The sequence below is a fragment of the Apodemus sylvaticus genome, chromosome 2 (assembly GCF_947179515.1).
Source record: "Apodemus sylvaticus chromosome 2, mApoSyl1.1, whole genome shotgun sequence".
Taxonomy (NCBI): domain Eukaryota; kingdom Metazoa; phylum Chordata; class Mammalia; order Rodentia; family Muridae; genus Apodemus; species Apodemus sylvaticus.
Window position 1 is genome coordinate 39,459,441 of NC_067473.1, and position 17,090 is coordinate 39,476,530.

A 17,090-nucleotide genomic window follows, 5' to 3' on the forward strand; every position below is an offset into this window, starting at 1 on the left:
AAGCTTGCATCCTCTGCCTGAAGACTCTGGTACTTTATGGCTCAGGCGTATTATGGCTACCCAATCCTCAGGCTTATCCAAAGTCTGGTCTGCTTTTATTCATCAGTAGTTAGTTTTCCATTGTACTTTATTTCAGTAAGGATCAGGACAGAGATTAGTGGGAAAGAGTCTAGGGACATTGATCTGTGCTTGCTGAACAAAATATGCAACTTGAATTTGGTCCACTAGAACCCATGTAAAAGCTGAGTCTGGTGATGTAACAGAGGCACATTAGGGCTGAAGACAAGAGGTTCACCAGTGCTGCCAGTCAGACCAGCCAGACCAGCTCTAGTACTGAGGTCAAAGTTTAGCAAGAGATTCTGTATTGAGGGGCTGAAAGGGAGAGTGATAGAACAAGACACTTGATTTCCCCTTCTGGCTTCAGTATGTATTCATGGGTACTCACAGCCACTCATTTGTGTACATGTGTACGCACGCATGCGTGTGTGTGCACACACACACACACACAGATATACATACACATAGACACACACAGGCACACACACTAGCACACGCACACACTGACACATATACTCACTGACCCTCTCCACCCCCCAAAAAATACACACAATACACACCCACACCCAAACACGTCCCCCTCACACACACACAGAGGTACGCACGCACATAAGTGAACATGTGTATTGAGAACTTGATATGAGAAACAGCACAAGGTTTAGAACACTTACTGTTCTTCCAGAGTACCTGCATTTAGTTCTCAGCACCCACACCTGGAGACACTCCTCCATCTGTAAATCTAGCTCTGGGAGACCTGACACTATGGACTTTTGGAGTATCCACACACTGTGGCATAGTCTCTCAGTCTCTGTCTCTGTTTCTCTGCCCCCCCCCGCCCCCTGTGTCTTTCTCATAAATAAAAAATAATTCCTTTTTTAAAAGAGAAATGAATATTGCAATAAATATAAAAATGGCTCTATAAGGTCAAGAGAAGACTCCAGCTAGATTTAGAAATCTATTCTTCTGGGTATCATGTTCCACGGAGATGGAGTCTTAGTGCTTAAAAAGAGCTCTGCACTTATTACCCCTGTGCTGTGTGCCTACCAACACAGAGACAAACGACTTGCTTAAGATTTCTTAATCTATTAGTGAGCAAGCCATCCTGGAAAGCCTGTCTCAGCTTCCTAGCATTGCAGTCCTCCTGAATAACATGACATTTCCCAACTGTGACACTTGGGGAGGACAGAAGGAGGGTTCCTCTCTGCAGTCCTTTTGTCTGTCTGCCCCCAAGTATGTTTTACCCTGTTGTGCTTGTTCAAACAAACACAAACAGCCTTCACCACCTGGAAACCTACAGCCTTGCCTTTTGTAGTGTGAATGGTGGCAGTGAGTAATGAGCTGTGACTGAGAGAAGGCTCAGCTGGGGGGTGGCAGGGATGCAGTGCGGAGGGGACTGTGAAGCAGTTCACGGAGAGGGTTTTTATTTTTATCTCCTCTTCCACAATTTAAAGTAGTCGACACGCCTACAAAACGTCTTGTTTAGCAGGCCAGAAACCACGGCTGTCACATTTAGGCCACTCGCCAACACGTCCTTAGGTTGTTTTGGCCTCAAAATTGTTGGGGAGACTAAATTCAAGTGGCGATATGTAGACCTTATAATTTCAGTGTCATGCTGTCCTGCTCATCTGAGTCTGCGCCGGCGCCTTTGAAGAACATCACGTTACATGAATAGATGAGACAGGCTGAGAAAGGGTGATGTGGGAAGACTAACAACCAGCCTTGATTCACAAATTAATTCCATAAATAATAGGATTTACCTCCTGTGCACAGCTTTGAATTGTGCTTTGGTGTCTTGTCCCGGAGTAGCTGCTCACTCTGTCTGTCTCTTCATCTTGCCTGGTGTGTGTGTTAGACTGCTGTGACTCTTTGCTTGGGGCCTGTCCCTTCTGTCAAGGCCAGGGAACACATCCTGGGCCTTCCCTAGACCAGACATCTCCTGCCTGTAGGACGTAGTGCCTCCTGCTGGACAAGCTGTCCTGCCTCTGCAGGAGAGGACCCTGCTGCAGAGACAGCTTTGTTTGGGACTTTTATGTAATTTGGATGGCTGAGGTACTCTTTGTATTCCTGCTAAGCCCTGGCAAGTCAAGTGTCCAGAGAACTGTGCATGATCCCTGTCCTGTGAAATTCTTAGCCTAAGTGACTCAAGCCTTCTCTGGCCGTGACTGTGTATTTCACTCTGCCATGGGGATTTTGGATATAGGCATCCTGGCCAACACCCTGGGTGTCTGTAAGAGGTTACTTTCACTGACTGGCCAGTTATTAATTTACTTACTATCACGATCATCACTTCATAGAGTGTAGTGGGCACATCATGGTGAGCCTTTTGCTTTTAAAAAACTGAGTTCTTTTGAAATATGCCTTGCACAACTCTTAAACCAAAGACATAAGTATCAAGAGGCGAGCCAAAATTTTAGCTGTGAAATAAATGCAGTTTGGAAAATAAAATTGAGGAAAATGTTAAATTAAGCATCTGGAAAGAAGTTTTCCATCATTTTTATTCAAATACTTATTTTCATTAAAACTAGAGGACTTATTCACATTTGTTTTGTCCTGACCATAAAAGGCATTATTACCAACTTAATGCAGACTGCTGGCTATTGCTCTTTCAAGCAAAACAATGGTTTCTTAATAAATGGTATATTTATTTACTTATTGTGGTGTGTGTGGGGTGGGGTGGGTGTGAGTGTGTTCACGTGTGCACTTGTGAAGTGCAAAACTTATGAGAGTCAGATTTCTCTTACCACATGGGTCCTGGGAATCAAACTTAGGTCAACTACCTTGTTGGCAAGTAAATACCTTTACATTCTGAGCTTTATAGAAAGTCTTCAAAATGCTTTTTGTGACTAAATAAAGTGTTATAGATTTTATTATTCAAAACTATACCCAACCTTACGTTACATATATCACCAATGGTAAACTTAAAAATAGCACTGAATACATTCAAGAAAAATATATAATATTATCATTTTTTCTCCCAGCTTTCTTGCTTCTGAAGAAAACAGATTATCATTGCAATATGGAAAACTAGACTATTATTTTTAAAGCTTCTGCTATAGCCAGACACAGATTACTTTTTTTTTTTTTTTTTTTTTTTTTGGCTGGGTTTCTGTTTCACTCTTCTGCAGTGTCTGTCTCTTAGAATTACTTCCTTTTGGTGCTTTCTCCTCTTTTGTGTCTGAGCAGTTTTTCCCCAAGCCTTCCTGGATTTGAGGAGAATATCCCCTACCACTATACTACAGAGTCTGGCTGGACATAGGAGGAGAGTTATAGTCCTCCTGGAATTTTGACCCCATCACCACCACCACCATAACCACCACTACTACCACAACTCCCACCACAACCACCACACAACTATCATCACCGCCAGCACAACCACCACCACCACCACAACCATAACACTGTTAATACTTAGAAAGTTCCACCTGTTAATTCCATATTTGTTCATCATTCATCATGTCCCTAAGGACAGTGACATTCTATCAAATTTGCCATCTTAAATATGAACAGTTCAGTAAACACTTGCAATAATTGACATCACTGATATTTTAGCTACTCTCAACTCAGATCTCAAGACCTAAAGGTGGGTTGCCTCCGAGCCTGGTGACCTGAGTTTAGCCCCCAGAACCCACACACTGAAAGGAGAGAACTAACCCAGGTGGATTCCAGACTCGGATATTAGGCAGGGAAGCCACTGAGGACTCCCTTGGTCCGTGCAGGAGGACAAGGTGTTTTTTTTTTTTAATTCTTTTGAATTTGTTGAGGAGAACGATGATAATGAAAACGATTGTTCATTTCCCCAAAGTCAGCTCTGCATGGAAAAATTGCCCTCTGACCTCCTTGTACACTGTGCCAAAATGAGAGAGAGAGAGAGAGAGAAAGAGAGAGAGAGAGAGAGAGAGAGAGAGAGAGAGAGAGAGAGAGAGACTTTACTCAAATACACATCATATATTATACTCAATAAATTAAAATGTATTGATTAATAGACGCATATCTAACACCTGAAGTGCCCTTGCCTCTTCAGATTTCCATGTTAAACTTCTATGAAACAATAATTCCTCTGATATAAATGTTGTCTTTCTAGACTGTAAAATGACCCTTCAGACAGACTGCTTGGACTAGAGCTGTAGTTGAGACCAAATTCTGGATCAAATCTGGCAAAGTTTGGAATACTCAATGCATTAGCTGTGTACAATGCTAGCAACAGAATCAATAATGGGGCAGGGCCGGGCGGGGTGTGTGTGGGGTAGAAACGCAAGGCCAGGCTATCTGCCTGTGACCTACAGTAACCTCTCCATTGGACCAGATGGATTCCAGGACTCGGATATTGGGTAGGGAAGCCACGGAGGACTCCTTTGGTGGGTGCAGGAGGACAGGGTGGTTTTTTTTTCCTAAAATTTCTCTGAATTTGTTGAGAACAATGATAATGAAGACGATTGTTCATTTCCCTCAAAGTCAACTCTGCATGGAAAATCTAACTCTTCTCTAACTTTCTTTTTAAAAAAAACCTCCTGACATAGCTCACTTTCCTCTCCATTAGGAAAATGTTGCCTCTCTTGGCTAGCCATTGCCCAGAGCCCTAGCGACTGCCATGTGCCAGAGGCTCTGTGGAGGTGGTGACCTCCAGGCCTGTTTCTTAGGCAGGTGGTCGGTCAAGGGCTGCAGGCCAGGAGTGCTGCACTGCCCCAGTCCTGAGACTGGCATTTGCCTGCAGCTGAACTACTGTGCAGAATTCCTAACTATGCCTTATCCACCCACACTACATACATTTGGAAAGCAGAACTCCCTGGGAGATGCTTGTGTCAGGCCCTACCAGCTGGAGTTTCGCAAAGGGTAGGCATTCAGCCATTGTAGCTGTGACTTGGGGTAAGTCAAATGTACTTCTGGCCTGCTTTGCCATTCTCTATTAAGAAACATCAAATGCAGGGATGCAATTTCTGGGGTCAGTGATGTAATATCTGACCTCAGGAATGCACTCCCCTGTCAGGCCCCGCCCCTGTGGAGTGTGCATCAGCCCTCAGCAGATAGATAGGTGGGCGAGTAACTCTGGGTACTCTTTACCCTGATGGTAAAACTGATCTCAAAGCAGTCTTCTCGAATACTGATGGTGTATCCCTCTGCAAGTCCAGCATTGCTTCCCTTGGCTTTGTACCTTTTTGCTTCTCAGCATCTCATTTACATGCTAGTTACCCAGAAAGGAAAGTATGTTCGTGCACTTTAAGTCATAGGAAACTTTATTACAGATTAGTCAAGATAAGCGACATACACATCTTTCTTCACTCAAAAATGGGTTGTGGGCGATTCTGAGAAGTCTCTGCTTTCTGCCAGTTCCTGCATTCCACTTCCTGTGTCATGTCTCTTCCTTCCAAGAAACTAAGAGTACCTGTTGTACCACATCTTTATGAGGAAGAAGTGAAAGAAAGAAAAGACTTGTCTATCGTAGACCTGAGTGTATCATTCAAATTGCCTCTTGATGCCACTTGATCGACTCTTTCCCCTAGCAGACTGCCTCCCTAATGTCAATATTTCCTAGTGCATTTGGCAATGTACTGATCAGATAAATCAGTCTGGGATACGTTCATTATAAACTGGCTGTTCCCCTGAACAGAACCTTCAGTTTCTTTGTCAACAAAACTAGAGCTCCCGAGCTCAGGCACAGACAATTTCCCCTAGTGCCTAAGGGGCTATTTATGGTTTAGGATGTTACCTTAGGCATGGGGTGGGGCTGCAAGGCCCTCAGATGGACTGCAACACAGGCTGACCAGTGGTGACCTTGGCTTGGGATGGTGACAGCAATAATTCATAAGAGTATGTTTTTCTTTTCTTGGCTGATGCTTTTAAAGTTGAAAGTCCTGCTAATGATCTCTTTTGATGTGTTCTTCTCAGCTCTTTGCTGCTGCCTTCTGTGTTCCTTTGTTTTTTCTAAAGTTACAGTAGCTGTCAGTCTTGTGCTGAGGAGGCTCACAGTACACTGAATTGCACAATTCTTGCCTGGCCCAGTTTAGGCTAGGCATCCTTCCCAGAACCCAGTTGGCTTCCTAAAGGTTAAGCAGTTTTGGTAAAAACTGCAAATCATGACTAAATAAAACCCATAAAAACTGAAAACCTCAAGAACCCAGGGAAAAAAGGAATTTTTTTTTGACAGTGAACCACATACAGGCAGAGAACTCATCTTTTTTTAACTTGGTTTCTCTACTCTTCTTCCCAAATATGGTTTATTTTGGATTTTTTGTTTAGTTTTGTTTTTTCTTTTCTTTTTTTTCCTTCTTTCTTTTCTTTCATCCTTCCTTTTTCTTTCATTCTTTTCTTTTCTTTCTTTCTTCTTTCCTTCCTTCCTTTTCCTTTTTCCTTCCTTCCTTCCTTCCTTCCTTTCATTCTTTTTCTTTTCTTTCTTTCTTTCTTTTTTTTTTAAGAAAGAGCCTCTCTGTAGAGCCCAGCCTGGCCTCATCCTGATGCTCCTTCCTTGGCTTTATAATGTGTGCTCCCTCACTTGACATTCTCTTCCTCTTTTGCTATTGGTTTTGTTTGTTGGTTTGAGGCATTGTTCTCCTAAAGCCAAGGCTGCTCTGGAAGTCCTGCCTCTAGCTCCCTGGTGTGGTACTTGCTATCATGTTCTACCACACCGACATGACAATCCTTACCATCCATTTTTGTTTCACACATCTCCACCACCTTGAAGTCATTCATGGTCTCTGACTCCCCTAGACAGCAGTAAGCACAAAATCTGTAACAAATCTTCGGGTTCAACCAATCTTTGCCTGTAACCTTCTCATTGTGCTGAGTCAGAATTCTGAAAACAAAACAAAAAAAGCAAAAGAGAATTTTTTTGACAAGTAATAAATATGATGGTATAATTGTGATAGAATGTAGGGGTCTATTCTTCTGTTTCTCTATGGAGAGTAAGTAGAGATTGAATGCACGTGTGCAGATGTTTTATCTGATGTCATTGTAATCATTACAATATTGGTTTGTGGCTTCTTTAGGTACTTGTTAATAGATTGGCTTTCTTCTTTTGTAGTTTAGAGGAATCCAAAGGCTTGGGGGTATTTTGGTATAGGGTTTTTTATTCTCTAGTTCTGATGGCTCTCTAGTAAACCCTATAGAACCATGTCTTTCAGGTGATGATGAGTTTTTGTGAATTTTAATTTTCCTGTAAAGAGCTTCATCTTCTGAGGAGTCTGTCTTCATCAGGACTTCCCCCTGGAATTCTTTCACGACATCTTTCCTCTTGGGTGGATACATGGACACAGATGTCTAGGTTTTACATTTGCAGATTCATATCTTTAAGCAAGGTGTCAACTCTAGGTTGTCCACTCTTTTACATCTGTTTCAGCATTGGGGCTGGCTGTTGATCAGTTCTCCAACTCTAGTGAAGCACCTCAAATGCTTGAAGTCTAAAGATTAGCCCAGCTCTCCACTCTGTGGCTCTCTTTAGCTAACACGTGTTATACACAGAGTGGTGCATCTCATTTCACGGTGGGCTTGTAGTCTGAGTTTATAAAACATGTATACTAACCAGTGAGGAAAACGTGCAAACACGGGGTCAATATAAACCCAGCAAAAACACATTCCAATGAAGAGAAAACTTGAATAGTCATCAGAAATGAATTCAAGTCTGTATTAGCAAACAAAAATACACCTGGCGGGGGGTGGGGGAGGTGGACTATGTCAAATTCAATGACCTGTGATGTGGTAAAATGAGACAGTTTCAATGACTGATAAAGATGTGGACTATCTCTTGCGTTGTTAAAATAAGCAACGAAGCAGTTGCTTTGGGGAAAAATTTTCAATTCCATGTCCCAATAATATTAAATATATGCAATACCCTAACCCCAATATCTCACAGCTTCTAATTTAGCATGTGTGTTCTCGGGAACTTGTATGCCCTTTTCTCTAAAAGCAATGTATAGTCAAGCAGAATGCCAGGAGCATCCAGGATATTTAAAGATGAGGGGGTAAATCAGATCTGGTGTGTTCATCAACTAAGACGCTGCAGAGTGTGAAAACAAACCTTAGGCGTCAAAGTGGATGAACCAAACACCCTCTAAGAAAGATGTGCTACTCAGTGTTCTTCAGGAAGGATGATTCCATTCCAATGGAATCAGTGTCCACAAGTAGATATTAAAATCCACTGTTTTCCCCTCGGTCAATGAATTTCTTTTGTTTTAATTTGCCTTCTATTTGAGAATGGGCCTCACCATGTAGCCATGCTGGCCTGGCACTCATCGCCACCCACCTACCTCAGCTACTAAATACTAAGATTACAGGCAAGGACCCTGCCATGTTTGCCCTAACTTTCTTTTTATAATATTCAGTGGGACAAACATTCTTTCCCCCATTTATGTTTCATAGATTTATCACACAGAAATAGTTCTTCCTGTGGCATATTTTATGACTCATATGTAAGGAATCTCTATGCCTAAGCAGTGTTCTAGTGTTTAGGGATACTCAGTGGAATAAATACTGTTTAGAAATTTTCTTTCTCATTCTTAAATTTTAAACATTCTACCTAGCATTAGAAATTAGAAATTAATTTCTCAGTAGAATGTTCTTGAAATTAGTCAGCATGGTTAATTGTTTGAAGATTAATTAAATATGGCTGAAATACTGCCAATTAACTAGTATGTTAGTTTTGAAACAGTTTCTCACTCTGTAGCGTGGAATAGCTTTTCACTCACGATCCTCCCTCTGGTAAGTGGGAGATTCTAGGAATTCAGCGTGACATGGAATCTTCACACTATTTTCTTAATGATAAAGTAGTTCTCTATAACTTTTCACGTGTTTTACAAATCACGATAATAATATCATTCTCAAACATCTCAAATGAAGAAAGAACTATCAAATGGAAACTGGGTGAAGATGGACAAGAAGAATAATCAGAGGAGTAAGCCTCATGATGCTCTATAAATGAGGGACATTGTAGGCCATGGGCTTCGCAGTCTTCCGACTTGTAAAGTCTTCAGATTCAGTCTTCAGACTCGCACAGTCAAACCACTTACATTGGCTTGCCATTTCTCTTTAGATGTTTTTGTAAGCAAAAACAGAGAAGCTGTTCGAAATGTTTGGATACCCCCAAAAGTCAACACGATAGGGGAAGATGGAGAGATCTAAGCTCCTCACAATCCCCATCTCTTTTTAGTTTCCGCATGAGCACTGTGTGTGGGAGTGGGTGTTGCTAGCATCACAAAGAGCTCTGTAGTTTATCTGCTGGGTGTTCTGCTGCCTTCACCTTCATAATGTTCAGTGTGTGGAGAAGGCCTTTGTGCTTCGACCTTAGTTTCAGCCACCCTCCAAGTTCTCCACTGCAGGCAAACTGACTTGTTCATCCCAGGACAGGAGCTGGGTGACTGATGGGATGCCTAATGGTAGGTTTGTGGAAGTGAAAGGTTACTGCTTGCTTTTCCTCACCAGAAGCACTTGGTGTGATGGTGATGGAATAGTTCTATCAGGTCACAGCTGCTTGTAGAATAACTGCATGGCAGAGCGAGGGATGCTTTTCTCTGTTATAACCAGGGCAAACATGGTTTCTGTTGAGAGTGTCCAGAGACTCTCTTTATCCTTCAGTTTTCAGATAATTTGCTGAAACTCTATTGAAGGTTGGTGGTGTAGCTCAGGGATAAAGCACTTGCCCAGCATCCATGAAGTTGTGGGTTTGATCCTCAGGACAGTACAACTTACATTGTACAATGTGTAACCAGATTGATAACCAACAATATATATATATATATATATATATATATATATATATATATATATATATATATATATAATAACCAAAATGTATACTGTAAAAAGTATAAATATCCTTGGCACATGTCTTAAGCATTAGTCACATGGTTCTGTGGCATGTGTTAAGGAACCGAGAAATAAGTATTTCCACCAGTTAGTCCTTTTGTTTGTCACAACTTTTTAAAAAAGAATTTTGCCGCATGTGTAATAAATACACTACAAAAAATGGTTTGACATTTTTTCTTTCCATCAGTTTGTGAAATATGGTGAGTGCTATTTAGGAAAACATGAAGAGATGGTAGAGATTGAATGACTTTGCCACCATCAAGAAGTGGCAAAGTCACTCTTAGTGTTTCCTATCCCTTTTGTTAGAAGTAAGTAAAGCTAGTAATTATAATTGTACCCAACTAGACAGTTTCACTTTTGGTCTATAAATGGTTTTATGACAGAGAGAGAGGAGGAGGGGGAGAGAGAGGGGGGGGGGGGAGAGGGAGAAGGAGAAGGAGAGGGAGAGAGAGATTGGAAAAAGACAACATGTAGATCATGGTTTAATGAACTCCAGTTGAAGTTCTCAATTAATGATTAATATGTCTAATATCTGTTTGCTCTTTCCAGTTCTGAAGCCTGTGTGTGGAACAAATGAACAAACTTTCTATTTAGTAAATTTATTTTAGCACACTGTTCCAGAAAGCAGCAGGTTGAAGGAACAATCAGTAAGATACACAGAAAAGGGATGCTTGGGATCCAGAGCTGTGTACAGTGAGTCAGAGTGGTAATCTACCAACCATGCTCAAGCATACACAGGATCACAGCTCTGTTTGCTAGTCCAGTTTCCCCATCACGATGACTCATCTAGAATTGAACTTGACTTACTTGTTGTACATCTGGCTGTGACTCATCTAGAATTAAACTTGAGCTCCTTGTTGTACATCTGGGGATGACTCTTCTAGAATTGTACTAGAACTCCTTGTTGTATGTCTAGAGGCGACTCGTCTAGAATTGAACTAGAGCTCCTTGTACATCTAGAGATGACTCATCTCGAATTGAACTAGAGCTCCTTGTTGTACATACATCTGGCTCACAATCAACAGCAGAAGTGTAGGGCTGAGTATCATTTGAGTTGTAACTTGGACCAGCTTTTACCTAGTCTCTGGATAACATGTGTCTTTTGTGTTTCTTCTGTCTCTCACTATGTGGTCCCGTCTGGCCTGCTATTGAAGATTGTTGTGTCCACTGTATCCTGGCATGCTTGTTCTGTGAATTCCTGACCCTCTGCAACATTGTGCTGGGACAAGCTTCTTGTGGCATCTGCACCTCGGAAGCCTGCTGCTGTTGCTGTGGCGACGAGATGGGCGATGACTGTAGCTGCCCCTGTGACATGGACTGCGGCATCATGGATGCCTGTTGTGAATCCTCAGACTGTTTAGAGATCTGCATGGAATGCTGTGGCATCTGTTTTCCTTCATAAAGATTTATCTCTTGTTTGTACTAAAACTGGAGACAACTTTACAATATTTCTTGTAGGGGAAAGAAAAGCACATGGTAAGATTCCCATGAAGCAACTCAGTATTTGCACTGTTTAACTCATTTAAGTAATCTCTGAAATTCTTCCTCTTTTACCAGATGCATGTGGTTTTAATATGTGAAGTTTTAACTGACTAACTGGTTTTTGAAGCGTCTTCATAGATGAAAATAATTTGAAGACATTTTGGCACACACAGCCTAAAATGGTTAAATGTCTTCTTTCTCTAGACATGTCCCTACCCATTCTGAGCAGTTCTTTGCTCTAAATACAACATTGCTCAGAATGTATTTAAACTAGATCACTTTGATGTTTATCTATTAGACGTTAAAAGCAAACATTTTTTTTTTCATTGTAAGTAAGCAGATTTTGGGTAGAGCCGTAAACAGATGTGGGACCCCACTTGTTGGTCTCCTCTGGGCTTTCCACCTCTCTTGTTCGCCAGAGCGCACCTGAGGAAGATCCTGTTGCTCTCATCCAGAGCAGCAGGAAGCATGATGGAGGAGAACCAGAGGGGAGCTGTAAAGAATGAACCAAGTTGTAAGACATGTCTGCTGCAGGACTCTAATGGCAAGAGGCCATAGGAACAACCAGATGCGACAGTTATTGCGGACGTCCTGAAGGAGGATGTGACATTGTGGATGCCCTAGGATTAGCTACTTAAATTTAGGAAAAAGTTGAAGGTGGATGACCTGAACTGTCTGTGCTCTGAGCAAGTGAAAAGGCTTGCCTTCATTGTATATTACAGCAACACAGCTCTCTTAGAACTGTATAATCTGAACTAATGCAAATATGCACTTTCCTACACATAATTTAAGTGTTATAAATTTTAATGAAAACATAATACCTTGTTAACATAATTATATTTTACCAAAAAAAAATGTAGAACACTTTTTAACAACGCTCATTTAAATGATTTTTTTTCTTTTCTTTTCTTTTCTTTTTTTTTCAAGATTAAAATAATCCCAGTATTCATTGGGGTTTTTCCAAAGCTGGCTTATATTTGGAAAGATTCAGTTCTTTATCATGCAGGGGTGGTGTGGGGGTCTATTTATTTTCATTGGCTTGTAGTCCTAGCCTTGTTGTATTTCTTAAGTATGTAAGCTTTGGATCCACTACAGGAGGACCTCAGATGTCCACCACCATCACCAGATATCAGGATTCCAGCTATGTGTGAAATTATGCCAAGTGTCAGATTATGTAAAGATACTAAAGTATGAGGAAGTAAGTCTGTGATGAGACTAATTTTATAGTGATGGAGTCAGCACATGTAGAAGGGAGAGTTCAGTTTCACACACATCCTCCCATGTTCTTTTTTTTTCTTCTCTCCAGATTTAAAATTTAGTTACATTGGCTAATTACTTGTAGGCTCCTCGGAGTATGTTGTTGTTAGTGGTTCTTTCTAGTTCCAGATGAATTTAGATTGTTATAAATAGTGCGTTTTTTGGAAACCTTTAGCCAGCCTAGACCTTCAGGAGACCTAAACTTTTTTTTTTCTGTGAAGACTGACAACATCACCAGTGTCTTTCCTTTGAATGTTAGCCTAGTTCATAATTAAATTATTATTTTAAATATTTTTTGAAAAAGAAAAGTGTGTCTCCTCTCTAGTGCAATTTACATGTGCATATACTTTAAATACCATGCTAATGTACAGCTGCCTTCTTCTTCATCCTTGAAGCAGAAGCTTTGATTTGCTACATCAAATATAATGGCGACCTTAGTGTTTCCATATTCAAATGTTAGCTTGTGCTTATATCACACGATGTTGAAGAGCCATCTGTTTATGGATAAGCCTCCTAATGATTGTTACAATATTTGCCTCGTTATCCTGTAAAACTGTTTAACCAAGAGGCTTGTCTGATGCTTGAATATATCTTGCTATGATTTGCAATGAAAATGTTAGTGCATTAGAAATGTCTTTCTGTAATAGAGAACATTAGTGAATACCAGAATTTAATTTCCATACTTGTACATGTTGGACTTTTCTTCAGCTCTGTAAGCCAGGCAAGCTATTCCTTAAGGCATTTTGTATAATTCAAAAGAAAAATAGGCAAATGTGAAAACAGTTTTAGCATATTTTAAAATTTTGGTATGTAACGTGTTTTGTTGAATCTTATGGCCGTCAAGATTAATTGCTATAGTTTACACCTAGACATTCAGTCTCTTTTTTAAATGTGGCATATTTTCAAACTGGATCCTGGCTATTTTAAAATTAAAATATATATATATGAATACTTATTGTGCTTTAAAATTCTTTTTATCTAATTAATTTATTATTGCCTTATATTTAAAGAATCTCAATGATAATTTAAAACCTGAAGATTTTCATTACCCTTTTATGTCTTCCTGAAAAATTTCCTAGTCTCCCTTTCTGAGTTTCTGTCTAGAGCACAAGACTCATGCCTGCTAATGAACTGAGAGAAATATATGGAATTCATTTGCCTGCAAGTCAGTGCTGCCCTACGATACCAAAATGCAGTGCTCTTTTAAATATTCACAGCATGTAAAAATACAAGCCTTTCCATCACTTTCTTCCTTCATTCCCTCCTCCCTCCCTCTCTGTTCCTTGTCTTCTCCCTTCTTTCTTTCTTTCTTTCTTTCCACCCACCCCTTCTTTCCTTCCTTCTTCACATACTTCACTCCTTAACAATATTCACAGATGGTTTGCCCCTCACTATATAATTGCAGGGTAACATCAAAATCACATCAGTTGCCCTCCCTGCTCAGCCATCCAAGAGCAGGAATTAGTCAGGAGCAATCCACTAGTTTTCACCTTTTTAAGTATAGATTCATTTCATTTATTTACTTAAGGAATTAGTTTCAGTTAGTGAAACTAAAAAACAAAACAATAAAACCAAACAAGAACCAAAACAAAAAACAAAAAAGAAAGCAACAACAACAATAAAACGGTATTGCATATACTGACATTTAGTGACAAACACAAGTATTCCCAGATGTAAAATTGGGTGTTACATTTAATGACTTTTGCATACAACTCCGTTGTCAAAAACTCTTTCTAGGGCATAAATGGCGAATATTCAGAGATGCTTTGGAGTTTGAGGGTTTACAAAAACAATGGCATAAGTGTTCATGAGAAGTTTGTTGGTTTTCATTTTTGTGTTTATTTTTCTGGATTTTTTTTTAAGAAAAATAACTTTATTCTGTGTCTTCCCAGTGGGATGCTGTAACTATTTTCTTCACCTAAAATGGAGGTGTTGTCTGAAGAGATCAAAGAGTAGCCAAGGCAGTCTTGTATAATAACTTGCCATAATGTATCCATACAACCTCCATCCTCTAGATTCTGAAGTTCGGTCTGTCACATACGCATCACTACCTAACAAAGACAAGGCTCCATCTAAGGAACTGTATGGCATGCCTTCTACAATGTCACTCAGTGCTTATGTTTCTCCATATTCAATAATCAATCATTACTAATAATGTTATTTAATGTATTAATAACAGTACTACTAAGATTATTTTTAGTTTAACACTACTCAAAATTTTCCTCCTTTCAATTACTTGTGATTTGTAGGTCCAAAGGACTAAAGTATTATCAAATGTTATTTTCCCCTCCTCTTAGGCTAATGCAGTAGCATACAAATTTCTTTTTGAAACATTGGATAATATATTGTTAGGATTTCCTCCACGTCTCCTTACTTTTTAACCATGTATTTGAATTCCTTGGCAGTCCTTTCAGTGCTCCTCTCTGTGAGTGTTTTTTATGTGCTTGACTTGATACTAGGTATCCCAAGGAAATGGCATCTACTTCCGCAGGATGCTCCGGAAGTTTCAACCCCAGGAGGAAGATTGACGTCTCCAGAGAGAAACTGATAACTACCACTGAGGCTTCCATTTGTTGCTTACATCTTTAAGATTATTATTAGAGGTTTGGTTTAAGATAGAACCAAAGGTATGGAAACAGAATGGCATTGTGGTACAGCCCTAAAAAGGTTGGTTTAGTAGAAATGGTCACTGGTTGCTAAATTGACCCTGTATCGTCCCATTGCAAAATTTCCAGTCAACAATGGCAGTACTTTTTACTTTAAAAATCTGGGACTCCGGCTGGAGGAGCACCTCCTGCCCTTGCAGAGGATCCATGTTCAAAAGGATCTGAGTTTGGTTACCAGCACCCACATCAGGGGACATACAACCACCTTTAACTCCAGTTCTGAGGGTTCTGACACGCTCATCTGGCCTCCTGGGATACCTATATGCATATGGTGCATGGAAATTTATGGCTCCTCCTCTGGTACACACAGATAGAAAAATAGATGATAGACAGACAGACAGATAGATAGATAGATAGATAGATAGATAGATAGATAAACAGATCTTTTTAAAAATAAAAGACTATACCTCCAAATGTTACCCAGAAGATCAAATTTTAATATCAGTAGCTAACCTGGAAGTGGAAGTCCAAGCCATGGCCAGACCCTAACAACAGACCAGAATCCTTCACCAAACTGAGACAGAATGTGTTTTCTACGAAGGCCATAACCAAAGTTCAGAAGCAAGAATTCCCAAATAAGCAGTTACCTGTCTCCCAATTGGACAGTCACTCACGTTCCTAGTGCCCTTGCTTGTTTGTGCATTATTTATATCTGTTTATGTCTCTCTTAAATAGCATACTCTTAGCCTAGAATTATTTACCTGGTTGGGAGGTGGTTGTGAAGAAATTACTGTAGGAAACCTTTCCTTTAATACATTAGCCACCTGGAGCTAAAGATACATCTGTTAAAGACAAATCAGAGCCCTACAGTTTGGTATTTATCTCTAAACAGCCCCCCTTTTGTGAAATTTTATTGCGGAAGTAATTATTCTTTTCTTTTTCTTTTTAATAGCAAAAAGCAAATTCAAACACAGAAATTCTAAGTTTAACTTGAAAAAAAGCTGAAACGGTTCTTAAGTTCTGTCTGATGCATAAAGGGGTAGAAGCAAAGGAATCCCATTCCAAAGCCAAGAAAGAGGGGTGGACAAAAGCTTCCGAGCCACTTGACATAGTTCATAGCCTTTTCCAAAGGAATAAAAGTCTGTGGAGCAGGGAACCAAAAGATCTCATTATAGGATGAAGCCAAGCCATACTAAAGCTTGTGCACTAGTAACTATGTCTAAAAACAGCCTGCTGTTTTATATTGAACCAATCCATTTCTTAACTTGGTAGGTTGCAGTGTAAAGATGTACAGAGCCTGTCTGCTGGATGCTATGCCAATTACAGATGTGGCTGAGTTGTGTCGAACACCTACAAACAGGACTGAAAGCAGTCTTGGAGTGAAACAAAAGAGGTTTTGAAATGTCACCTCCAAAACCTGGAAAGCACAGTTCATCATGTGTCTGACTGTTAAGAGTTTTTAAATCTCCTTTATTATATAATTTAATGTGGCCGTCATATGATCCCTCAATCAGAGAGCACAGTTCTTTTAAGAGCATGAATAGTGCCCGAGAGATACAGAGAATGTCTTAGAAGTAGCACTTTCAGGTGACAAGTCATCTCTGATCAGCTCTGCGGAAAGTATGTTTTATTGGCATCAGGGTAAGGGACAAGTGAAATACCCCGGAATACTCATTACCTTAGATTTTGTTATCTCATCAGAAAGAATAATTGGACATATTGACACAATTACATTTTAGTAAACTGTTATGCTAGTTTAACTATATAATACACATTCTGGTAAAAAGTACATTAACTTGCACTCCAAAAGCAATTTAGCTGCTGGGGACATTATTTCTTTTTTTTTTTTATCTAATTATTCACAAATTAATGAATAAAATTAAATTCCAATCACTG

At 39.9% G+C, this 17,090-nt stretch overlaps 1 protein-coding gene across 1 annotated transcript in view; it reads left to right on the plus strand.

Annotated features, from left to right (window-relative positions):
* The window catches only part of Mdfic (MyoD family inhibitor domain containing), an 81,299-nt gene extending 67,760 nt beyond the window's left edge, over window positions 1-13,539 (plus strand). Inside the window, exon 5 of the mRNA XM_052173257.1 lies at window positions 11,004-13,539. Coding sequence (XP_052029217.1) covers window positions 11,004-11,251 — 248 coding nt within the window. The 3' untranslated portion in view covers window positions 11,252-13,539. The remainder of the gene's footprint in view (window positions 1-11,003) is intronic.
* Window positions 13,540-17,090: the final 3,551 nt, after the last annotated feature.